General features: G+C 34.6%; 1 protein-coding gene across 2 annotated transcripts; it reads right to left on the bottom strand.

Moving 5' to 3' along the window:
* Positions 1-14,430: 14,430 nt before the first annotated feature.
* LOC149841995 (UDP-N-acetylglucosamine transporter UGNT1-like) lies at positions 14,431-26,465 on the bottom strand. 2 transcript variants are annotated; one of them, XM_090001240.1, is made up of 10 exons: positions 26,148-26,465; positions 21,876-21,952; positions 17,362-17,526; positions 17,126-17,259; positions 16,353-16,483; positions 16,222-16,266; positions 15,928-16,025; positions 15,234-15,341; positions 14,909-14,965; positions 14,431-14,811 (listed from the first exon to the last, which is right to left on the bottom strand). In XM_090001240.1, the coding sequence occupies exons 1-10, from the start codon at positions 26,269-26,271 to the stop codon at positions 14,737-14,739; spliced, it is 1,014 nt and encodes a 337-aa protein (XP_089857366.1). In that variant the 5' UTR covers positions 26,272-26,465; the 3' UTR covers positions 14,431-14,736. The 2 variants fall into 2 exon arrangements, with proteins under 2 accessions (XP_089857366.1, XP_089857367.1); XM_090001241.1 differs by lacking the exon at positions 16,222-16,266.
* Positions 26,466-26,670: the final 205 nt, after the last annotated feature.

The following is a 26,670-nucleotide window of genomic DNA, read 5'->3' as shown; positions in this document are numbered from 1 at the left end:
ATCATGCATGCTAATTTCACTAAAGTTTTTGTCTGCGTGTGGTGACACTGATAAATAAATTTATTTAAGTTTGGGAGTAAGAGAAGGGGAATCCTTCCTGCATTAACATCTAGTGGCTACAAATTTGAGTTTTGTTGGCCACAATGGATCACCCTTTTTGATTCTCCATGCTATAATCTCAAAAATCTTCACTAGTTGCCCACTGCACAATTTCAGAGTTAATTTGACAACTGTTTCTTGGGACATGGGGTGGCCCAGGAGCCGAGTTGCTTGTAGAGTGGGAATCAATTTTCACGTCAAACGGGTCATTTGAGTTCACAGACAAACCCCAATTCCCCAGGCAATCTTGTTCACTTAGCTGGGGAGTCAAACCAGGAGTGCCCACTTGAAAAAGTTTGGCCCTTCATCTAAAATGGCTTTCATCCTTCAAGTTGGCATCTTGTACGTTTCAAAATGCTGGCATTCCTAAGGTCTACACAGTATGATATAATCTCACTGACTACATTGATGCAGACATCAAGCATTCATTCATATGCCAGCCTGCATTTGCTCAATTGCACCAATAAACCATACCCTACTATAGGCAAAATTATGGACCATAAAATATCAGCTGTATCCAAATCCGTTAGAACTGCTGCACAGCATTCTCAAAATGCCTTCATTCAGGAAAACATTCTCAACATGGCCCCTTACTGGGAACTAGGGATCAATTGATTGGCTTTGGATCTAATATTCGGCCGAATCTGATTAGCCCGATCCTGTAAAGAGAATAGGAGTTTTGCGCTTGAGTCTGAATCTGATGGATTATCCGACTTGATTACATGTAAAAAAAAAGTCGGATTATCTAATTGAATTCAGATTTGGTATTATCTGTTTCCTGTTTAACTCTCAATCCGAATATGAATCCAATCAAGCTAGATCAAATAAGGCCGGATTAAGTAATGCCTAGATCCAACCCCAGGTCGACCCATGTAGATCCCTACTAGGAACCTGCTATTGCAGGTGCATGCATTGCTAGGTTCACACGCTGGATTGCAGTCAGTAAAATCCGAAATCAATGCCAAAAGGGCCCTGGACAAAGACATCAACTGATTATAGTCTCTGTAATATCAGTTACTCAAAGACTCTATTGAGCTGATTCACTTTGAAACTTGAAAGACCCGATAAAAACTATAGTAAAATCCATCATACCAGAACACAGCAAAGGTTGTCAGAAATGAAGGTTAGAAAAACTAAGCCAACCGGTTCCACCGTTCGATGCAAACATCAACTGGATAGATACACTGCGAGATGGGTCGACAAAGCCAAGGCGTTAACAGGATGAATCAGCATTTCTATCCAACCCAATAGAATGCAAGATGAGGCAATTATCAAATAAGAGCTGTATAACATTGGTACTTCAAATAAGAGAACTATCATGTAAACTGGGCATTTCCAACACTTTTTAGATATGTTCAGCATGTTGAATTGGATAGGAATCAATGGATCGTGTATTTTTATGAAAAAATGCAATTGTTAGATGCCTGAATATTTATAAAGATTATGAGCCATTGATTTTAAGGCCTTAAAAATTCTTATTTATGCATCATAATCGGATGATTCAAGAGCTGATTCTTGCAAAACCAATCATGTAGATAACATTCATATTCATATGGAGAAAAGAATAAAACAATTAACGGCAAGACCCAGCCAGATGATCCATAAAAATTTCAGTCCATGTAGTAGTTCTCATATTCTAGTCACTATATATATATATATATATATATATATATATATATATATATATATATATATATATATATATATATATATATAGAGAGAGAGAGAGAGAGAGAGAGAGAGAGAGAGAGAGAGAGAGAGAGAGACTCTGGTTCATGCCTACAGCGTGCGAATGGGGCACACTCCATTTCGTTCCTACCACAATAGAACTAGAGATTTTTGGGTTGTTTTTAGCAACTCTAGCCCCGCAGATACGTTCTGCATGGTTGATTTGCTAGGAAACAACACTTGAATCATGTTTTTCAATAAAAATAATAATTTTTAAGCCTAGGATATTTATGATATTTATAAAAATTTCTACCGCTGATTTTCAAAACACATAAAAACCTAACTATGCATCGAAATCAAACAAGATAAAAATTGATTCCCATACAATCAAGCATGTCAAATGCATTTGTATCGTCAGATTCAAGAAAAACACATAACAGAACCCTTCAAATGCCCCGTAGGCTGCGGTAGGCACAAAACATAGCAGGCAGCTACCCTCTACTATATAGAGAGTAGCTGCCTACTCCGTTTCGTGCCTACCGCCTCCTACTGCAAGCAAATATAGGATTTTCGGGTTGTTTTTTGCAAATCTGACCCCGCAACTGCGTTCGGCATGGTCGATTTGCTAAGAAATGACACTTGGATCATGATTTTCGATTAATTTTTTTTTGTTTTTTAAAACCTTGGATATTTATAAAAATTTTACACCCTTGATTTTTGAACCTCATAAAAACCAATCCCCGTGTTGGAATTGAATGATGCAAGAGTATATTCCCATAAAATAAGCATGTAAATCCATAGATACCATAAACTTCTTGCTACATGGGGAAGCTTGTTTGAGAAGCAGAAAACTCTTTGCTTCCTTGAAAGGAAGAGAAGCTTTAGAAAACCTGCATTTGAAATATGGGAAACTCGATTCCTTTTAGTGGGATACTCACTTCCTTTTTGTTTCCCAAATTGTTTCTCTTTCATTTCTTTAATGTTTCCCTCTTGCTTTTTGTCTCTTCCCACTTTTCCCTTATATATATATTTTTAATTTAAAATTTAATTTTTTTATAACAAGCTTGTATATTGGTTTTGATTTTCAGACACTTGTGCACCGCTGATTGTACGTGATCAGTGGTGCACAAATATTTTTGCATTTTTTAGTATGCAAAATGATCGTATTGTAGAAATAATTTGACATGATTTCTTAAAAACTCTACAATTTCTGATATTATTCAAATGTTCAAACTTGCAAATATCCAATATCGTTAGGACCCTTTTACCCTTCACAACATCGAATTGATGGCTTATTGCGATAAAATTGTACTGCCCGTTAGCTAGTCCAAACTCTCACTTAAATCCAGAATCACATATTTTTTATACAAACTCGCATAAATTTACTTGCAAATTTTTGATGAAACTGAAACCACCAAAATCGCAAATATCGTTCTAATTCACATATACTTCACGATTTCTCGTAAATATATTTCCTAACCTCAACTCGCAAATATCTGACTTTTTCGCATATACTCCATGGATCACATAAATATATTTATGGACCTTTACTTAAAGGGAAACAACAAAATTGTAAATATTTATGAATTTATTAATATATGTTATTTTTCTTAATTTGTGCAGAATTATCGAATCATATATATATATACACTTGTTTTTATACCTAGGGTCTCTTCATTTTCTTTGTATCTGTAAAGAACTTCCCTGTAGAACCCTTGCAGTGATTCTTGTATAATTTGGCACTGCATTCTGAGGAGGTTGCGGTATCATCATTGTCATCAACTTCTCCATCTACAGGTTTGAAAGGTAAGTTTCATACAATATATACATGTGTATCCCCATGCATATTTCTGTTTAATATGACAACCTACAATCAGGAGTGCAAACAAATCCAGCCCGCGATCAATTAATATCCCTAAGCGTATTTCTGTTTGGTTTATGACTTTGATATCTCGTAAAACCAAATATGCGAAAGACTTATTAAGCCTCCGGTATAGTTATTCTTCAAACTTAAACAACCAAGAAATATGAATAGAGGTGGACGATGATGATGTATAATTGATGTTGTTTAGTAGTGATGTTTACTTGGATGTATGCAAAGTTAATCAAAGAGCAATTAAACAATGAGTAGTAGATGAATAAAATGATGTGAATCCCGTAGAGAATGTGCATCTATCTAAGGCACCATCTATCAAGCCAAGTCTTTTGCTGATTTTATCCAACTGTCCCAAACAGTGAATGATATTGATGTTGTATATGTTCGATGAATCAATGCAAAGGATGTGGAACCATGTGGGTAAACCAATGCTAGTGATCTTCATTGCAGTAATTTAAATGACATGCAGCCTTCCCGGGCATATAACAATGCTAGGTAAAAGTTGTAATTTTGATATAATTTATTATTGATATGTAGGTGTAATGATGAATGTGATATTTTAATGGTTAGACTTGAATGTTAAAAATGTAGAAATAATGCATGCATGGAAGCAAATGAAGTGATAGATACGATGAATTTTAATTTAGTTGATACAATTGAACAATCAATTAGCGATAGCAGTGATCACATTGACAGTGAAAAATTGGATGATATCGATGATGATGAGTATACCATGTCGAGAAGAGTTGAAAATGCAAACCCTTGGTATGTTGTATAATTATATAAATATTTGTTGGGTAGTATAATTTGTTTATGTTTTTATACTAATGAGAAGTGGTTGAATAGGTTCTCGTTTAATGAATTCTCATACAATAAAAAATAATTAAAAATCATTGAAGTAGAGACATCTCATTTGTATGACCAATTGCATAATGATAGTTTAATGATTGTGAACAATTTCAATAGTTAACAACAAACTCAAACGATCGAGAAATTGTTTTGGGCAAAAGGTTTAATGCTCTCCAACACTGCCACAAGTTTTTGAAAGATCATGTGATTATGAATAACTATAAAACAAAATTCTTAAAGAGCTATAATAACAGAGTTATTATCGTATGCACGAGGAAGAACTCACATATGATGGTTGATTGCACTTAAAAGATTCATTGCACAGAAGTACGCAGAGCAGGTTTCTTTCAAGTAAAGAAGTATGAAAGCGAGCATACATTTTGTGGATCACTGGGCAGCCTTGTAGTGGAGAAAGTGTCTTTCAAGTGAATTTCAAGTGCTATTCATAAACGCATGCACGATAACTCGAAGATAACTCTAAGAGAAATCATGAATGACATCATTCGTGAGAAAGGTATGGAGGTTACTTACAAACAAGCATGCCGTTGTTGAAAACACACTAAGGTAGTATTATATGGTTCATTCGAAGAGTCCTTCAAGATGCTTCCCTCCTATTTGGATCATCTGATAAAGGCTAATCAAGAATCGATAGGATATATTGAGACCGATCGAAAAGATTAATTTCAGTATCTGTTCTTATCCTTCCGGCAAAACATCGATGAGTTTTTGAAAGGATGCCCTTCAGTTCTTATAATAGATGACACGTTCTTCAAAGGAAGATATACAAATATATTATTGTCGGCTCATAGTATTGATCCTTGTAGTGAGATATTTTTGGTAACATTTACTGTTGTTGATAAGGACTTTGATATCTCGTTTAATATCCCTATGTGTATTTTTGTTTGGTTTATGACTTTGATATTTTGTAAAAACAAATATGTGAAAGACTTATTAAGCCTCCGATATAGTTATTCTTCAAACTTAAACAACCAAAAAATATGAATAGATGTGGACGATGATGATATATAATTGGTGTTGTTTAGTGGTGATGTTTACTTGGATGCATGCAAAGTTAATCAAAGAGCAGTTAAACAATGAGTAGTAGATGAATAGAATGATGTGAATCTTGTAAAAAATGTGCATCTATCTTAGGCATCATCTATCGAGCCAAGTCCTTTGCTGATTATCCAACTGTCCCAAACAGTGAATGATATTGATGTTGTATATGTTCGATGAATCAATGCAAAGGATGTGGAACCATGTGGGTAAACCAATGCTAGTGATCTTCATTGCAGTAATTTAAATGACATGCAGCCTTCCCGGGGTATGACAATGCTAGGTAAAAGTTGTAATTTTGATATAATTTATTATTGATATGTAGGTGTAATGATGAATGTGATATTTTAATGGTTAGACTTGAATGTTAAAAATGTAGAAATAATGCATGCATGGAACCAAATGAAGTGATAGATACGATGAATTTTAATTTAGTTGATACAATCGAACAATCAATTAGCGATAGCAGTGATCACATTGACAGTGAAAAATTGGATGATATCGATGATGATGAGTATACCATGTCGATAAGAGTTGAAAATGCAAACCCTTGGTATGTTGTATAATTATATAAATATTTGTTGGGTAGTATAATTTATTTATGTTTTTATACTAATGAGAAGTGGTTGAATAGGTTCTCGTTTAATGAATTCTCATACAATAAAAAATAATTAAAAATCATTGAAGTAGAGACATCTCATTTGTATGACCAATTGCATAACGAAAGTTTAATGATTGTGAACAATTTCAATAGTTAACAACAAACTCAAACGATCGAGAAATTGTTTTGGGCAAAAGGTTTAATGCTCTCCAACACTGCCACAAGTTTTTGAAAGATCATGTGATTATAAATAACTATAAAACAAAATTCTTAAAGAGCTATAATAACAAAGTTATTATCGTATGCATGAGGAAGAACTCACATATGACGGTTGATTGCACTTGAAATATTCATTGCACAGAGGTACGCAGAGCATGTTTCTTTCAAGTAAAGAAGTATGAAAGCGAGCATACATTTGGTAGATCAGTGGACAGCCTTGTAGTGGAGAAAATGTCTTTCAAGTGTTATTCATAAACGCATATAAGATAACTCAAAGATAACTATAAGAGAAATCATGAATGACATCAGTCGTGAGGAAGGTATGGAAGTTACTTACAAACAAGCATGGCGTGGATGGAAACACACTAAGGTAGTATTATATGGTTCATTCGAAGAGTCCTTCAAGATGCTTCCCTCCTATTTGGATCATCTGATGAAAACTAATCAAGAATCACTAGGATATATTGAGACCGATCAAAAAGATTGATTTCAATATATGTTCTTATGCTTCCGACCAAACATCGATGAGTTTTTGAAATGATGCCCTTCAGTTCTTATGGTAGATGGCACGTTCCTCAAAGAAAGATATACAAATATATTATTGTTGGCTCATAGTATTGATCCTTGTAGTGAGATATTTTTGGTAACATTTACTGTTGTTGATAAGGAGTCCAATGACTTTGATATCTCGTTTAATATCCCTATGCGTATTTCTGTTTGGCTTATGACTTTAATATCTCGTAAAACCGGATATGTGAAAGACTTATTAAGCCTCCGGTATAGTTATTCTTCAAACTTAAACAACCAAGAAATATGAATAGATGTGGACGATGATGATATATAATTGATGTTGTTTAATGGTGATGTTTACTTGGAAGTATGCAAAGTTAATCAAAGAGCAGTTAAACAATGAGTAGTAGATGAATAGAATGATGTGAATCTCATAGAGAATGTGCATCTATCTTAGGCACCATCTATCGAGCCAAGTCCTTTGCTGATTATCCAACTGTCCCAAACAGTGAATGATATTGGTGTTGTATATGTTCGATGAATCAATGCAAAGGATGTAGAACTAGTAAAGCAATGCTAGTGATTTTCATTGCAGTAATTTAAATGACATGCAGCCTTCCCGGGCATATGACAATGCTAGGTAAAAGTTGTAATTTTGATATAATTTATGATTGATATGTAGGTGTAATGATGAATGTGATATTTTGATGGTTAGACTTGAATGTTAAAAATGTAGAAAAAATGCATGCATGGAACCAAATGAAGTGATAGATACGATGAATTTTAATTTAGTTGATACAATCAAACAATCAATTAGCGATAGCAGTGATCACATTGACAGTGAAAAATTGGATGATATCGATGATGATGAGTATACCATGTCGATAAGAGTTGAAAATGCAAACCCTTGGTATGTTGTATAATTATATAAATATTTGTTGGGTAGTATAATTTATTTATGTTTTTATACAAATGAGAAGTGGTTGAATAGGTTCTCGTTTAATGAATTCTCATACAATAAAAAATAATTAAAAAACATTGAAGTAAAGACATCTCATTTGTATGACCAATTGCATAATGAAACGTTTAATGATTGTGAACAATTTCAATAGTTAACAATAAACTCAAATGATCGAGAAATTGTTTTGGGCAAAAGGTTTAATGCTCTCCAACACTACCACAAGTTTTTGAAAGATCATGTGATTATGAATAACTATAATTTTTTTTTAAAGAGTTACAATAGTAGAGTTATTATTGTATGCACGAGTTGCTCTTGAAAGATTCATTGCACAGAGGTACGCAGAACATGTTTCTTTTAAGTAAGGAAGTATGAAAGCGAGCATACATTTGGTGGATCACTGGGCAGCCTTGTAGTGGATGAAGTGTCTTTCAAGTGTTATTCATAAACGCATGTTCGATAACTAGAAGATAACTATAAGACAAATCATGAATGACATCAGTCGTGAGGAAGGTATGGAGGTTACTTACAAACAAGCATAGCGTGAATGAAAACAGACTAAGGTAGTATTATATGGTTCATTCGAAGAGTCCTTCAAGATGCTTCCCTCCTATTTGGATCATCTGATAAAGACTAATCAAGAATCGCTAGGATATATTGAGACCGATCGAAAAGATTGATTTCAATATCTGTTCTTATCCTTCCGGCCAAACATCGATGAGTTTTTAAAATGATGTCATTCAGTTCTTATGGTAGATGACATGTTCCTCAAAGAAATATATACAAAAATATTATTGTCGGCTCATAGTATTGATCCTTATAGTGAGATATTTTTTGTAACATTTATTGTTGTTGATAAGGAGTCCAATGACTCATGAGCATAGTTTTTAAAGTATCTAAAGCACAAATTCATACACTTTGATGAGTTTAGAGAGAGTTGAGTATTGACAATTATCTCAAATAGGTATAAAGGCTTTAAATATGTTGTCCCTCACACATGGTCTAGATATCATGTTCGATTTTGCATAAAGCATTTAACACAAAAATTTTCAAAGAAATTTGGTTAACTACTTAGTGCACTTTGGTCGAGTGCAGCTCGAGTAGCAATGAAAGAAAAATATAATTATTTTCTTGACAAAGTGAAGAAACAAAATAGAGACGCATAAGATTATGTTGCGCATGTCGTGGAACCAGAACATTGGGTTAACAATCACTTTTCAACAAAAAGATATGGTTGCTTAACATCTAATATAACAAAAAGCTTCAATTCATGAATTCTCACCATACATGATAAACCCTTAATTTCTCTTATTGAAAAGTTTTGTCTTATGTTGATGAAACTTTTTGAAAAAAGAAAGAATATCAGGCAACATATAACAAGTATTGTGGTGCTGAAGGTAAAAAAAAAGCTGAAGGAACTGAAAAAAAGGCACAACAAATACGTGTGCAAGTAATGCATTACCTCTAACAATAGTGCGAAGCCAACGACCAATCTCACAGTTACAATGCTGATCTTCAAAGGTACTTGTGCTTTTATAAAGAGTGACATATTAGTGAGATTCATTGTGAACATGTGATTACATGCATTTTGTATGAGAGCAACCTAGTAGAGGATTACTGCAAAAAAAAATTCACAATTGGATTGTATCGAGCTGCATATAATCAATATCCATTCTTTCTGATGGCAGATAATGTCTCACACATCGCTCCATGTACTCTTATAATTGTCTATCTACCAAAAGTGATTCGCAAAGCAAGGTGACCTAAGGTTAATAGATGAAGAACATAACACAAGGATGCTGTATTATACAAGTGGAGTGTATGTGGTGAGGTTGACCACAATAGAAGGAAGCACGAATAACAATATGTATATCTAGTGTTGTTTAATGACTTGTTTCTTTGTGTGTATATCGAGTGTTGTTTAATTACTTGCTTCTTTGTGTATATATCTAATGTTGTTTAATAACTTCAAGTTGTACAATTCTATGTCAAACACATATTTAGTAGATAAAAAACCTCAAACAACTAGTACAATAACATAACTTATTCAATAATATATTCTCTTTGTTGTGTATGTTTGTTATCTATTTTTCATGCATATGTATTACAGGTTCATTTTTTTTAGTGCAATTTGTGTTTGATTGTCATAAAGATTGGATGACGCAAACCATGGAGGGTATTCCTCAACAAGAAAATGAGTAATTACTTTGCATTTGATTGTTAACTCATTTTGTACATGTACGTTCTTCACTTAGTATTTTCTCATTTTACAAGTATGATTATGGTATATATGTCATACAATATATGCAGTACTTGGGTAGAAACTGAAGATTGAACTTCACCCAAGTATGTGTTTATATGTTAGTTTACTTCTTTGAAATGTTCGTTGTAGTTAGTTGTTTGCTAATAAAGGCTTATTTTAAAAAAGATGTCGCAGATATAAGGAATCGTATGATAAACGTTTACAAGCACATAAATGAGAGGGCTTCCAAGGGTATGAAGGACAATGAAAATGCAAAAACGTCGGTAAGAGAAGTGTTAGAAGAGTTTGTCCTGATAGCTGAGCAGTGAACAATTATGCACGCATTGTAATTTTGTATTGTAAACTTCAGACATTAAGGATGTTTACATACATATATGAGTTATGGACAATGTTGTAAATTAAGGATGTTTTTTATGGCTTGTACATTTACACACACATGTATGAATGATATGAACAATATTGTTATAAATTAAGGATGGTTTTTATGGTTTGGACAATGTTGTTGTAAATGCGAATATTTGCAATGTTGGAAACACATATGTTATGTTTGTATTATTTAGATTCGTAAATATATTTATGAGAAAAGTAGATTTTTTATTAATAAGTAGGATTTTTGCAAAAAAGTAAGATTTTTCACAAATATGTTTATGCAAATTCATTTGAATAATATGCAAAAAAGTATAATATATGTGATTTTTGTGGTTTCGTTTAAGTAGAGTTTCACGTATATGTTTATGCGATTTTGTGAAGTATATGTGAAACAGTAAGATTTTTGCAAAAAAGTAAGATTTACACAAATATGTTTATGCAAATTCATTTGAATTATATGCGAAAAAGTAGGAGATTTGCGATTTTAGTGGTTTCAGAAGTTTCACATATATGTTTATGCAATTTTGTAAAGTATATGCGAAACAATAGGATTTTTGTAAAAAAGTAAGATTTACACAAATATGTTTATGCGAATTCGTGAATTATATGCGAACAAGTAGAATATTTGTGATTTTAGTGGTTTAAGTGGATATGCACAAATAAATTTATGCGAGATAGTAAAGTATATGTAAATAAGTAGATATTTTAGTGATCTCACTATTTTGGGGCAAGATACATGCTTTGAAATTGTTTCTCATTAATAATAAAAACCTAAATAACAATAAATGTAAGAGAATAGTACAATGTATAAGGTCAAACTAAACATATAAATTCATGTCATTTGCACATTATATAAAAAAACCATTTATACAAACATATAAATTCATAAAAACAATCATCAAAAACCTCATTCAAATGATATTAGATACAATCAATGAGGTTGCTCCTCATGCAACTATAATGCATGAATCAACTTCTCACCAGTGTCGATAAATAAGTATGAACTGAAGAAGTACAATAAAAATGCTTTCACTGACATGTTCACTCTACTACCTCCCTTTCCTCCAACACACAATAGTTTTCTCTTCATCCTCCTCACCTTAATGGGTCATAATAGCTCTTAAGCTATGAAAACATGATCATTTCTCCTTCAAATGCATCATCTTTGCTTGCAAGTAAATAGCACACAAGTGCTTGAAATCTCTCTACCGTTGTCCACTCATTGGCTCCTCATGACACTTCAGTCTAGTGATTTGTGACATGTTCTCCAACATGATGGTCATCTCAAAATCTTTGAACTAAAATGTGTTGGTTGCCGGATTCCAAAACTACACCACGACTTTTAAGAAAGTATGATTGATGTTCCATAGTGTAATCTCAAAGAATTTGCAAAAATGCATTCGATGCAACAACTCCTGCACTTCCTCTATTAGTATTAAAAAACATTTATGTGTTTGGTTCCAATAGAAGCGGTTCTTGCGAGATCTTGGCTCTTTTGAATCAATTGGTTGAGGACCCTACAGTCAAAATTAATTTTACTGAAATTAGTCAATTTCAATGAATTTCTATATGTTTCACATATACACAAAAAGTTAATCAATTACATTAATGGATAGTAGCAACATTAAACTAATCAATGATTGAATATATATATATATATATATATGATAATTTAATTAATGATTGAATATAAAATTAAAACTAATTATTATAAAATAATAAATAAACAAAATACCTATCCATGAGCACCAGACATTTTTTTCCATTGCGACCACTTTATTGAAGCTTGCACTTTCTTTTCTGCATAGGGTGAAGCATCAAACTCCTGAATAGGGTTCGCATCCAATCCAACTACATGACCCTAACTTACATCTATTTCTTGAGGGTCCACATTAACCTCAGTCCCTTGGTCAGGTACCTCCTCTGTCCTCTCACCACTACTACTGTGGGTGACCACATCTTCAGCTTCATTTATCCTAGCATTGAAGTTAGCAACAACCTTAGTGCAAGCCCGGCAAACTTCTCAACTTTTTTTGCACATGCTACCTTAGATATGTGCCACGTTGAAATTTGTAGTTTTTTTTTATGATAATGAAGGTTTTTTGTTGTTGTTTAAGCGCAACTTTATGTGATTATCGATGATGCATTTTTTATGAAAAACATCGCACACCCACATTTTTTTACTTTGGATGTTGTTCCCTCTCTACCCACTCCTGCACACTAACTCATGCTTGCAAATTATCAGAATGACTTAGTTCGTAGTTTTTCATTGATTTTTGTTGTTGTGTTACAACACTAGAAGATGATGTGGGTGTAGACGCCTTCGACATAGTTTCCTTATTGGTCATATTGTATTAATAAACATATTCAAAATTTCCTACAATAACAAAACATAGAATATTGAAAAAGCATTGCAAAACACAAAAAAACTATTTGCAAGGATGAGTAACTCACGTAATCAAACAAGTCATCATCAATGGGAATATTCAAAAATATTTAAAAAAAAACAGAAGGAAACATTATTTGATTCAGCTATTAAATAAATAAAAAAGAATACGATTTGATTCAGCCTTTAAACAAAAGAGAACATTGTGCTTACCAAAAAAATACGTTGTCGATGGTTTAACAGTGATGAAGTACCACATATGAATAGTTGCCAAAAACAGAGGTTGAAGGAAAGTATGTTGAAGACAAAAAAGAGCCTTAGATTATGCAAAAATAATCTGGTTGAAGATCTCAGCAGGTTTACATATTAGCAGGTTTACATATGATTCAAAAAATTCATAAAAAATAATAAATATCACATATTTGTTATAAATTTACAAATATTTAAGTACGATATTTGCGATGTATAGAGATTTGCAAATACCTTTATGTGAGATAGTGAAGTATATGTGAATAAGGTATTTGTAAATTAGTAATTTTTAGTGTTTCAGATATATATTTATGTGATTTCGTGAAGTATATGCGAAAAAGCAGGAATATTTGTGAAAGGAGGTTCGTAAATATATTTATGCAAAAAATTGACGTATATGCAAAAAAGTAAGATATTTAAGATTTTAGTGGTTTCAGTTTCATTAGAAATTCACAAATAAATTTATACAAGTTCGTGTGGTCAGAATAATAAAAATGTATGATTCTAGATTTAAGTAAGAGTTTGCACTAGCCGACAAGCAATACAATTTTATCACAATAAGCCATCAAATCATAGTTGCAAAAAGTAAAAAGATCCAACCGTTGTTAGATATTTGTGAGTTTGAACATTGAGAGAATATTGAAAATTATAGGGTTTTTAGAGAATTGTGTCAAATGAGTCATTTTTTTTTAGTATTTAGTGGCAATCGAAAAACACCGCTAAATACCTTTTTTTGAAAAAAAATGTGGCAGGCAGCCATGCGTTCCAGTATCATCGGGTGCCTGGGAAGTCGGATGATATACTCTTTAATATATATATATATATATATATATATATATATATAGAGAGAGAGAGAGAGAGAGATGGAACCTACAAAATGAGCATGGTGCTATACTTAACATACTAATGGATTTTCAGTGACCCCATAGATGTATTCAGCATTATTTATTAAATAGAAATAGACATTTGGATTATGCATTTTTATGAAAAAATGGTATTTAGAGTCTCAAAATTTTATGAAAATTATAGGGTGTTGATTTTTGAAACCTTATAAAAAACTATCCATGCATCCTAATCAAACCCTCCATGAAGTGATTTCTATAAAAACAATCATATAGATCGCATCTGTATGGTTAAAATTTCAAAAAAACATGAAAAATTCATTAGCATGTTTCATCTAGCAACGTGCCTAGTTTGTAGGTTTTCATTATATATATATATATATATATATATATATATATATATATATATATATATATATATATATATATATATATATATACACACACACACACGTAACCACACCCATAAAGAGGGGGAAGAAAGAAACAAGTATGGTTATCCAATTTCAACCTCAAAAAGAGCCATCGCCCATTACGCTGCTAGAGTGGAGACCTTTGAGCCACACAGTGAGCATGGATCCAAAGGCTTTTTCTATCCAAAATTGAAATAAAGCTTCTACAGCAAGAACAAAGCAAGGTGCCTAATTTTACTAGAAAAACTGTATCCACATTTACTCTTTCATCTTCATCCAGTGACTCACGTAATCATCAACAGCCACCGAAAAATGAATCTCGAAGTCCCAGTGATGCAGTTCCCAGGCAGAAGCTCATGCACTTTGATGATAGAGAAGTTACCTGCCCTTGAGTTTGCAGTAGGCATAGAAACCAGAGCCAACAAAACCAAGACATTGACCCAATACATTCAGCTGCCAAACACAGAATAGCAGAGAAAAAAGCAATTAACAGAACACCAAGAAAAAAGAAATGCAAAGCCAAAGAAAAAATTGGAGTGTGCCAACTTACAATGTCAAATGGCAGTCCTCCAAATAAAATCCATCCGATTCCAACGGTGAAGAAATCCTAGAATCACAATGATGTTAGCTGCAAAACTTGTAAGCACACACACACACAGCAGGAATCACAAAACCTCCACAGAGTTGGTTTTCCAAAAGAAAAATCAATTTTCAGCAATTTGAATTTCTACTAAAAGCATCACAAGAAAATCATAAAAATCATTTTTCCTTTTAATTTTTTTTTTGTAGCAAAATTATGTAGAAATCTTCCTGCACAAAACCCGATATGATCAAAACTCTTGTACATTTCAAAGATAATGACAACTAATTCTCACCTTCAAATTACCACACATGGTCTGCGTGAGTGCAGAATTAAGTGTTGTATTCAGAAATATACTGTAGTTAAGAAAAAATGCCATTATACAAGAAAGTAGCATTACTGCCTGCAAAAAAAAATACACTAAGAGTTAAAAATGCACACAAATCAACTCATCCTCAGAGTACAAGGAGCCAACGTTTAAGCAAATTTGTTGTCCAGTTGAAATTTCTTCTTTTTATTGGGTATTAAACAGTAAACAAAAAAAAAGGAAAATTCCAGGCATTAAAGTTTGAAAGAGAATATTCATGAAAATAGATCGAAAGAAAAAATTCCAAATAAAGTGGAGTTTCAATCTTCAACAATCTGGCTACCAGGCTATCGGTCCATTAGCATTTTGATATTCTCCTCCTAATCTGATCAAGCAAAAAAGTATCCTAGGTATGGCCAATGGTTAGTTATTATATGCTTTTGTTAGTTTCTTCTATGTTCTTAACTCTTCTTAACCAGAAATCAAATAGCAGGCAAAATGGTTTTGGAAAATGCCCAGAAAAAATAAGATGGATGAACATAAATATGATGAATACAAGCAACATTTTCCTATACAAGCACAAGATGAAGGAAGATTGCATTCCATAAACAACCCCAGATTGGGGATGTCATCATCTTCGATGCATCAGAGTTACCAAATAAAAGAAGTGATAGGTTAGAACCTGGAAGCCTGGATCAAATAAATGAGGAAATTGCATTGTTGACTCCAAGTCACCTCGGATAAAGGTCCAAAGTAGTATAAGTGGCCCACACACAAGCCCTGCATGTAAACACAAGGTACTATGAGATTTCACAATCACCATTAGCCTATAGTTGCATTTACTCAAGTAGTCAAGTTCTTCAGCAGTAACAATCAACCGTTGGATCCAGTTTATCATTTAACCTGATTACCTGAAGAACAAAAGGGAAAAAAAAGAACAAATAAATTAAGAAATCAGAGATTAAGGAACAAATACCATTACACCACATGAGTCCAAAGCTGTTAAGACCACTAGTCTTACCTGAGAAAACAGATGCCAGAGATGTAAATGAATTGAAACATTGAGAATGACGATCCAAAAAGAAATGGCAAGATGAAATTTCCTACCAATTCTAGCTATTGTTGCTAGGTATATTGCAGTGGTTATGTTTGATATGAAAACCATGGCATAGCCATAGGAGTCATATGACAAGTCTCGAGCACCAGCAATAAATGCTCCAGAAAGGATCACCGCCACACTAACCTTAGTTTTTGCCAGTGGGAAAGAAATTAGAAACAAAACAAATGAATCTGAAGACACACAAAATGACCTTCACATGCTAACAAGAAAATAAAAGCCTTTAGCGACTTGGATCTAGCCAGAAATGACAATTATGTTTTCTGAATTGGAATTTTACATGAACGGATGGAAACAGACATGATAAATAAATGCCAAATCTAACAGAAACCTTATTTTTGTTGGTTTTTTCATGAAAAGAACAAGCCATGAATCTGCTTGACAATTTCTCCACCAAGATTTCCATTTAGTTTCAGAAACCTAGAACACATTCTTGAATATGGGAAGGTAGATCCAGAACTGGTAATATGCAACCAATTCATGGCCCCCACTATAAGGGACAACACTTTATGAACTTTATAACTGCAGAAATTTTGCAAAATGAATGCAATCCATACATTATATGCAGCTGTGAGAAAGAAGCCTGAAGGTAAATCCATTAGTCCCACACAAGACATTACACAATATTTACTCCTTGAAAACAATATCATGCAGCAAGCGTTTATGCTGTCTTTGGATATCCAGAGTTGAATGGACTTAGGAAATGCAATCAAACAACACAAGTCATGAAAACAGGAGAGCAAGTGGGAAAAAACCTGCTTACCTGCCAACAACGTAATAAGTATACTTCTGCCCAGTGAGAAGATACTCAACAATCATCGTGAACACCACAGTTGTCCGCCTAAGTGTGGTGTACATAGGGACATTAACTCCTCGAACTGATTCCATTGTTACCAGCTGTCCAAACAACAGCAATATCAAATGACAATAAAAAACTTGAAAAAAAAAGAGCATAACTTTCTATTATGCTATTGAATGAGGAAATCAAACAATGATTACCATGTAAAGCATATATGATAATGAAAGAGGGATAGTATGAAGCAAAGTCTCAAATGGCACGAGCAGTGGTGATAAGCTGTCAGATGTTGTCCATGTGTCCCCCACTGCAAATGAAATAATCTTCCAACGCTTCAGGGCATACAGGATTGAAGCTGAACATGTTATCTGTAACAAGTTGACACGGAGGATTTGGTAAACTACATCACATGATGCAGGATGGTCATTATAAAGTTGAAACAGAACAAAACTCGAGAGTAATTCACATCAACAACCAAACCATAAAATTATCAGTATGCAAAGAATGAAGAGGACCATTCAGATGTCAAAGCTAATCACTACCAACCTGATCTCTTACAGTAGATGGGCTTTCAAGTTTTAACATAAACTAGATATAAGAGAACAGAGAATCTTCCCAAAAGCTAAGTGAATATAGAAAGAACATTCTCAACTTCTGCAGGCTAACATTTATAAGCAATGAGATTTAGATACGGCAGTGCAACTAATCCCAAAGAGCTAAATGGGACATAAAAGATACCAACATATCTGTAACAACTATATCGCTCTGGTATTTATCCTTTTGCATAAAAGATAGCTCATTATAAATGAAAAAAAGAAACAAAGACAAAAAGAAGTCAAAGCTTAGAAGCTTATAGAAATCCAACAGCTCAAAGGTGTACAGGAAGCCAAAGGGCCGAATTTCTGTAATTTAGCATGAGGGTACAGCTCTGCACCACTCCACAAACCATAATTTACATAATTAGAAAAAAATTTAAGCCATCTAACGAATTTATTATAGAAAAGTATGTAGAGGAAGTTTAAACCTCATGAATGAATTGAGAGTCAAGAGATCTAGCATGGAGAAGGATTTACATAACATCTCGAATCCACCACATACAAACACTTGACAAGTGTATTTAAGAATTATGACCTTCATGGTTGCTAAGAATGGCTTCATTATCAACTAAATCTAAAGATGCATATAGGCATTGGCAAAAGAGAATAATGCACGTAATCCAGCCATGAGCAGAAGATCAAGTATGAAAATGCAGGATCAGGTAAACAAGCCAAGCATATGTGTGTGTGTGTGTGTACAAAAGCATGCATGTGGATGTTCAACCAGGCAATTGGCATGCACCAGTGTTTACCTTAATAGCTGTTTCATTACCCCAAGCACTACAAATTCATGTGACTTTGAGCATTCAGAGAGCTTTCAGGAGGTTTCTGGCATTGGTCACCAGCAGCATTTCTGTAATTTTCAGATCAGGGATATTTTGGCCATTTTGCTCTGGACATCCCATATAATATTTCCTTGTCTTCTATGCAGTATTTCTTTTGTTGTGATTTATTGTGAAAAATCATGCTGGTACATTAAGTAATTATGTATATTGAGTGGGGCATATTTGTAAAGCGACCATGTAACCCTATTATAAAAGCAATCTAATAGACGGGACACCATCTAAGTCTGGACTTCCCCTTGGTTTCTTTGGCTGCAAGCAGTCTCTCCTCCCCCCTCTTCTCTCATGGTGAACACTTTGACATGGTATTAGAGCAAGGTTTCATCAAAGTAAAATCCTAGTCTACACACACACACATTGAACCAGCAATTAACGTGCATCATGTTTTCCTTACTATCTGATTCATTACCCCAAAGCACAAGGTGTGTGTGTGTGTGTCTCTGTGCATGTGTGTACACACACATACATGCACACACATAATGCAGTCACAATGGAAGATCCATAATATGAAAAAGTCAAATTAGATTAATGTGACTTTGAATTCAACAACAAAAGCTCTGTTTCAGAGCCAGTATTTGGTAAGGAAATGCCAACTCTAGGATTAGCCAAATCTAGGATTTATGTTCTGAAGGATTGAGTACTACCATTAATTGTTTGTAATCCTTTTAAGATTCTGGCCACAATTGGCATCTCCAATGCCAAGTACCTACTCCCAAACATAATGAGATTCTTTGGAAACCCATGCAAGAGGTAAGGTGCAAAAGGATTGGATGCGACTGGACCTCTGATCCTAATCCAACACACTATTCTTAGATATGGATGTTAATTAATATTTGAATGTATATTCATATTGGATTTACTTTTTGGATTCTGATTCAAGTTTGGGTCAGTATTTACCAGAGTTACCGGAAGCTTCTTAGGTAGGTGGGAAGCTCGCTTCCCGGAATCTCGCTTCGGAAGTGCGATACTCCTTGCTTCCGAAACTTCATGAGAAGCTCGATTCCCTCACGCTTCTTCTATGCTTCTCATACACATGGTCTATGCATACTATATGCTTTTCTCACGTTTCTTTTCATCTTTTTCATGTATTTTCTCCCACGCTTTCACTCACTTTCCATGTACTTTCTTTAAATTGGTAACCATCATTGTTAGATTTTAACAAAAATTTAACTCTTTTACAGAAAAATCATGAAATATAAGAATGTTCAATTTTATTTTAGTTTTTATTTGTTTCTTATTTGATTCCATATTGCTTCATTTTTTATTCATATTTCGCTTTTAAATTGAAACTTCGCTTCCCGCTTTGTATAAATTTTAAAATGCATCGCTTCTCGCTTTCGCTTCTCGTATTGTTTCCCGCTTCCGCTTCCGCTTCTGCTTCCTAGTTTGGCAACCTTGGTATTTACTGTTGAATCTACAACTGGATCCAACAAAAGTTCAATTGCTTGCACCTTTTACACGTAAAACCCTTGTTTTAATGCTTTTTGTTGAATCCAGGAATATCAATTAAAAAAGGATCGAGATTTAACTCTAGAACAATGCTTCTAATTCCAATGCCAATGGATTCAGATCTATCATGGTCTGGCCTATAACCAACACCGCAAAATTAAAAACGAAATGAGTTGCATCAGCGGAATTGGCTCCACAGCAAAATTGTGCTTCAAAAACAGATGCCATCAAAAAGAAAAACACGGTTTTTTATTTATATGTAATGGTATTGATCAGATCCACACGAAACATTTTGAGAGACATGATAATCTTAGATACATCTCATCTTCAAGGTCAAGTAGTAGGTGGGTTCCATCTGAAATGGGATAGAACAGAGAGAGAGAGAGAGAGAGAGAGAGAGAGAGAGAGAGAGCTTTGTGATTGCCTCAATATAGAAAACACAGAATGAAACATGAAATCTGAAAATGCATAATGAAGTATCCATATTAGGGAGGTAGTTATGGAGGCTGCTGTGAAATTTTTAAGGTCACTGACAGATGCAATGGAGTGTGGATTTCAGAAAAAAAAAAAACTGCCAATTCATGGTGGTTAGTCAAGATCAGGAGATGGGAAGGATTTGAAATTACCAAATACAATCCCGCATTATCAAATAACATCCTATTCCCATGGTGACATCAGTTCCTTAATCAGCCAGAGGCATCAGGGACCCCTCCAATGTCAGACTCCCAAATAGAGCCTAAGTTTCCCAGTCACAAGATTTGAAAAATTCCAATGTACATATTTATTAGTATAAGCTGTTTAAAAATTAACTAATCAGCAGGAAGCATGCAATTAGTATTCGGAAATTGTGGTCTTTGCTTCTGAGCTTGCATGTTTGAACATTCAAAGTAATCGTTAGCAAATTAGTCAGATAAATATGTGGTGCTAAAGTTCATTCTAGTCACAATCAAATAGGGACAACCAACAGGTAGGGGTGTCAACAGGTCGGGTTTGGTTCAGACCCAGGTGGAACCAGACCTGGCCCGGTTTTCGGGTAAGGTATCGGGTTTGGACCCGGGCCTAATCGGACCCAGCATAAGAGAAACCAGACCCAGGCCATACCCAGTAAAATAATATTTTTTATCATTTTATATTGAAAAAATTCAGGTCTTAATGGGAACTCGGGTCGGGCCCAGGTTTGGTATAAAATTTCAAAACTATACCCGGCTCCATGTATTAATCGGACCTTCGGATCCGGACCCGGATCTTACTCGGGTCTTCTTATTTATCACCATACCCGGACCCTATAGGGTTTGTTATAGGTCGGGTCCGGGTAAAACCGACCCATTGACACCCCTACCAACCAGCCAGGTACCCAATGGCATCGTACCCAGTGCAACATGAGTTGGGTCCTGGCTGCAGATTGCAGACCTAGCCGAGCTACTAAATGGCATTTTAACTGGCCCCCACCCCAAATAAAAGTTGAATTGGCCCAGCACAGCCCAAACATACAAATAATTGGGCTGGGCTTATGTCGGGCCTGTTGGGCCCTATTTGGGCCAGCTTGGCCCAGCACTATGTCCAACCCTAGAATCAAATGCTCATCTTCTGCTAAAGAGAACAGATATAAGATTTCAAGGTTCAAGTTTCAAATCATTCAACAAAAGAACATAGTTCGGTATGAGAATTTATCACTCTTTAAGCTCCAAAACCAGGAAATAAATGAACAACATAATGATAATGAAGAACACACATTGGTATGAGAACTTATCACTCTTTGAGCTCCAATATCAGGACACAAATGACCAACTTAATGATAGTGAAGTTTCCCAAACAAAAAGACATATTTACCTGAAGCAATGTAATAACATTTGCACAAGGGAAATTATATGAAGAAAGAGCTGCTTTGTTAAACATCACCAGAAGCACTGCACCACCAAAATTCAACAAGTTTGACAGATTGTTAGCAAATATGTGCATAACAGAAGGCCTCAAAGATGATTAAAAAAAGAACAGCAAGAATGGCCTATCATTCAGCACCTACACAAAGTCAAAAAATAAAACAAAATTCACAGCTAATTCAGAAACTTGCATACACAAGGAAATCACTAATATATACACTAACTTCTTTCCACAGGTGAAATCACAACAAAATAAAATGCCAAGATGTAAAACATGCATCTAAATTAACTATAAATGATTAAATTCCTGAAATGAACATCCATCTATGAATTTCTCAAATAAGTTAACTAGCTAAAATATTAACTCTGACTCCTTTGTTTGGTATGAATTTGTACAGAATTGGTTCAATGCTCAGATGAATGAAATAACAAATGATAAGAACAAGTTTCCATTTCATAAGAGACATGCTCCCCTTAAGAAAAGGATATTAGTCCAGACTTCAGGACATCACAAGATAAATTAAAGACCCAAAAACATCCATGCCCTAATGATTCCCACTGTAATAGCCACCTTTAGTGCATACCCCTCACCACGAAAGCCCTGCTGTCTAACCTCTTCTTGTGTTTGTGATAAGGACATGTTCTTATTCTTAGTGCCACCCTCACAAAATTTGTCAAACAAGAAGTAAATATTACCGTATAAAGTTATAAACAATTTATGACTAAAATATTATCACACTTTGTCCAAATAACCTCACCAACGCTTACTTCATTATAATGCAGGCCAATAGATAAACAAATAGTGCTGTAACAAATATAAATTGATGATCTTAACATTAGAAGCCTGAGTTTGGAGAAAGCAACTTAAGTCAACAGGACATGCCAATTATTCATCGCTGTTTTAGGCTACTTAATAAAGGAAGAAATTACATGTACCTACTTGTGAATATCAGATTACATAATGCCAAAAAGGTATACAGTCCTGCGAAGTATTTGGGGATGTTGTTCTTTTTGGCAGGACCTTTCAAATATCATGCAGAACCAAAAGGTGAGAGGATCATGCTGAAATTGTTAGCACTGATATGAACATATATAACAAGGGTGGGAATGCACCAAGAGCTTCAAAAAGTATCTTATTAAGTCTCACCGGTGTTGTAAAAGCTGAAACATGCTGTACAACACTTTATGATACAACACTATTTTTTGAAGAAAAGCCAACATGATACACCCTATGGGTAATATGTCAACTGTAATGTACGATATCGTGCTGCCAGAACCCAAGATTTATGATAGTTTATTTGGTGATCTTTTAAGAGGTCCAGCCAACTTTGGCAGGATCTTTCTCACTTACAACCCCAAACACAACCTACCTCATTTTAGGAGCTTTGGGGATGAAATTTAGCATTTTCAAGAGTAGGGATTTTAGTTTTTTTTTGTATGTGTGTGTGTGTGTGCATGTGTTCTTCACTCTAGAGTTTGTACGTCTGGGGATTTGTAAACAGTTTTTGTACATGCACCATGCAATTTGTGTATGATCCAATGTTATAAGTATCGTACTGTATTGTATGATACATTATGGTATGTATCATTACTATTGGCAAAAATAATATGATAAACACTTGTATCATGATACAAGTGCGTATCGTATGCATCGTACAATACAACCTTGTATCGTGTTGTATCATACGATACAGGTTACATCGGACGATATACCTTCAGTGCACTTTAAAAATGACCGAAACTTGTTTTTATTTTTTAGGTTTTAAAGACCTCTTGAGGGCCGACTTTCTCATTTGTGTAGAGGTCATTAGAATGGTATTCACGCACCTTAGGAGTCGTGAGAGCGATTTGTGGCTGATCCGTGCACAAGGGAGAGGGCTTTTGCGGTTTACTCAAGTAAAAGTACATTTCCACCATTTTTCCACTCAAGAAAGTGGGTTAAGGTAAAAAAATCTCTATTATGAGTAAAATTACAAAAATCAGGCTCCACAATCCACGAAAATTAGGGATTTATATAAAAATAGAAATCATGCTCCACACTTCTCCAACAAAGATGGCACGAGATGATCTAGCATGGCAATGGGGCACTCAAGTAATGAGTGAAAATCGAGTGCAACTATTGTCATAATATTTTTGTTTGTGTAATATGAAAGTATGACTTTTGTGGCATGTTCTTAATTGCAAGATATTTAATATTTTGCATTGTTCTCGTGAGATAGTTGATGTTTGATGATGTCTTATGCAACTCATAGAGACATATGTGCTTCATATGTGATTTTATGGTTGTATTTTGTGCAATTCATCATTGTTTCATGTGTTATGATTTTTCTTAGATTTTTTGCTAATTTTTTTATTTTTAGAAACATTTTATTGAAAAATCATGATTTTTTACGATACGATACGATACATATCTTATTTTGGGCCTGACCAATATAGGTAATGATATGATACAACCTTGGTATGATCATACACAAGTTGCAAGGTGCACATAAGAAAAATGTGTGTATCAACCTAGGTTTATTGTCATTGATTAAGACTCTTCAAAAGCAATTCATATGCAGGAAAGCAGCTCTTTGAGTGGAACATAGATGGGCCTAATTGAGGTTTTAGGATTTCCATGGTTTCTGATGAATAAATGAGAAACGCACAAATTCTGATAACATGGTGGTCAAGAAAAAAAATCATGCATGAAGCTCAAGTCTCCATTTTGGGAATGAGGTGACCTACTTAATTGGATATCACAGCCATATAAAACACATCCATCAAAATTAGTGATGCCATAAGGTTGCAGAAATGTAGAACACAAATGTGTGAAGAGTTTGTCAAGAACCTAGACAGTAACATACACTTTCATCTTACAGTGAAAGTGTTCACATAAAACTCACCAGGATTCGCCAAGCATCACTATCCCTGAGCATCAAAGTCTGCTTGGATTTCTTGAACCAAGCGACAATGGTTTGAAGAACAACTCATTTAGGGCATCTATAAAGATTTTTTCCCATGCATCTACCACAAATTGGAGATTTACTATCCGCATACTCTGACAGAACAAATTCCTGTATTGCTTGCATTATGGGTGACTTTCAGTTCCATCACTACTTCAAGCAAAAGATGAAAAAACAAGCTAGTTGATTCAAATGTAAGTGCAACAAAGAAAAAACAAAATGCTAAAGGTTTGCCAAAGAGAACCTTTTTGAGCAATGTGTAGTCATTTGCACCCATCACAATGAGAAGTAGAGTTGGATAAAGGTCACAGTGTGTGAAAGAAAACAAACATTTCTTGTTGATCCTATGAAGAACTTAACTGACATTAATGCTTTAGATTGACTCCGTGCTTTCCTGGAAAAAAACAAGGTTTCTAAAATTTGTAGCAGGCCACTGCAGGACAAGGCTGAAAACAAGAGAAAAGGAAGTTCATGATTGTAATAATTGAATAAATCATATCTGCTGACGTCATGGATGGTTAGGAAAGTATTTTGAAAGGTTCTCAAAGGTAGAAAATATTCAACAAAACATGTTATCTAGCACCGTTGCTGAAGACACCACATTCAAGAATTATTATTATTTCTATCTTTCTTATCTAGGGATTCCATTCGGATGGGTGCATAAAGCCATGAACCCTTTGGCTTCTAGATAAACAACATCAACTGCCTTAGGCTTTTAGAGGAGTGACTGAATCGATTAGATCAGATCGTTTTAAACTTAAAACAGGATCAAATAAGAAATTTGAAACGAAAAATGATAAAATCTATTAGGTTCCCATTCTCCATCAAGTTACAATCAAACAAAAATCAAGATCTAAAACATCATTTGGAGGCTAAACATGAAACAAACGATCCAAACCCAATCAATAGATATCAGAATCCACATCAAAATATCCATTTTCAGCCAAGAAACAACCAAACCAAATCAAACACTATACAGCACCCATATCCATCCACCACACCCCTTACAGACCACAAAACTCATCTTTCGAACCAAGCCCGAAACGAAGATTTTGAGAATTGGCACAGTCATGTTTCTGTTCACAACACATTAATCCAACACACCCCATTACATACACAAACTCACTTTCAAAGAAAACCCAGAATCAAGATCTTGAGAAGAATTGGCACAACCCAATATATGGTTTAGCTCCAGAAGACTACATGGTGTCCTTTACAACGATCTAAATTAACACTATCCAAAGGAACACGCAAGACCCAGACAGCAAAGGCCTCACCTGCACATGTCATGTATGAAACGGCAGCATAGGCCCCTCTTTTTGTCATGCCTGAACCCTTAAACAGGCTCTCATCCTTTGATGAATCCGATGTCACGGGCAGTATGTGGATCTTAGACGCCATGATTTTCTTCTTCTAGACCTTCAAACTATGCGAAAAAACTGCTCGAAACCGGCAAAAAGGGTAGATGGGTCATCACAAAATCGATGGAAGGAGGGAAGAGGGGAATTGGGTTGTCAGAATTCCCATGAGAAAGGGTCCGCGGGGTTGGGATTTCTGATGGGAACGTCTCGTTTTCGTTGGTTTCCCTCCCCGTTTCCCGCTGTCGCTTTTTTCTCTTCTTCCTCCTCAATAGTCAAGTTAACGCACGATTTTTTACTTTGTTAAATACCAATTTACTAAAGTATCCCCACCTTTTCAAGCATGTATTTGCTTTTCCCACTCTATCAATCTTGGACTGCAGAGTATAGTGATGTGGGGGCAGGGGCACGAATGGTAATCAAATTGAATCACAAACATAGG

Source organism: Nuphar pumila, chromosome 3 (assembly GCF_984573655.1).
Source record: "Nuphar pumila chromosome 3, dmNupPumi1.hap1.1, whole genome shotgun sequence".
Classification (NCBI taxonomy): domain Eukaryota; kingdom Viridiplantae; phylum Streptophyta; class Magnoliopsida; order Nymphaeales; family Nymphaeaceae; genus Nuphar; species Nuphar pumila.
Note: the sequence above shows the minus strand (reverse complement) of the source record. Positions and strands in the feature narration are given on the sequence as shown.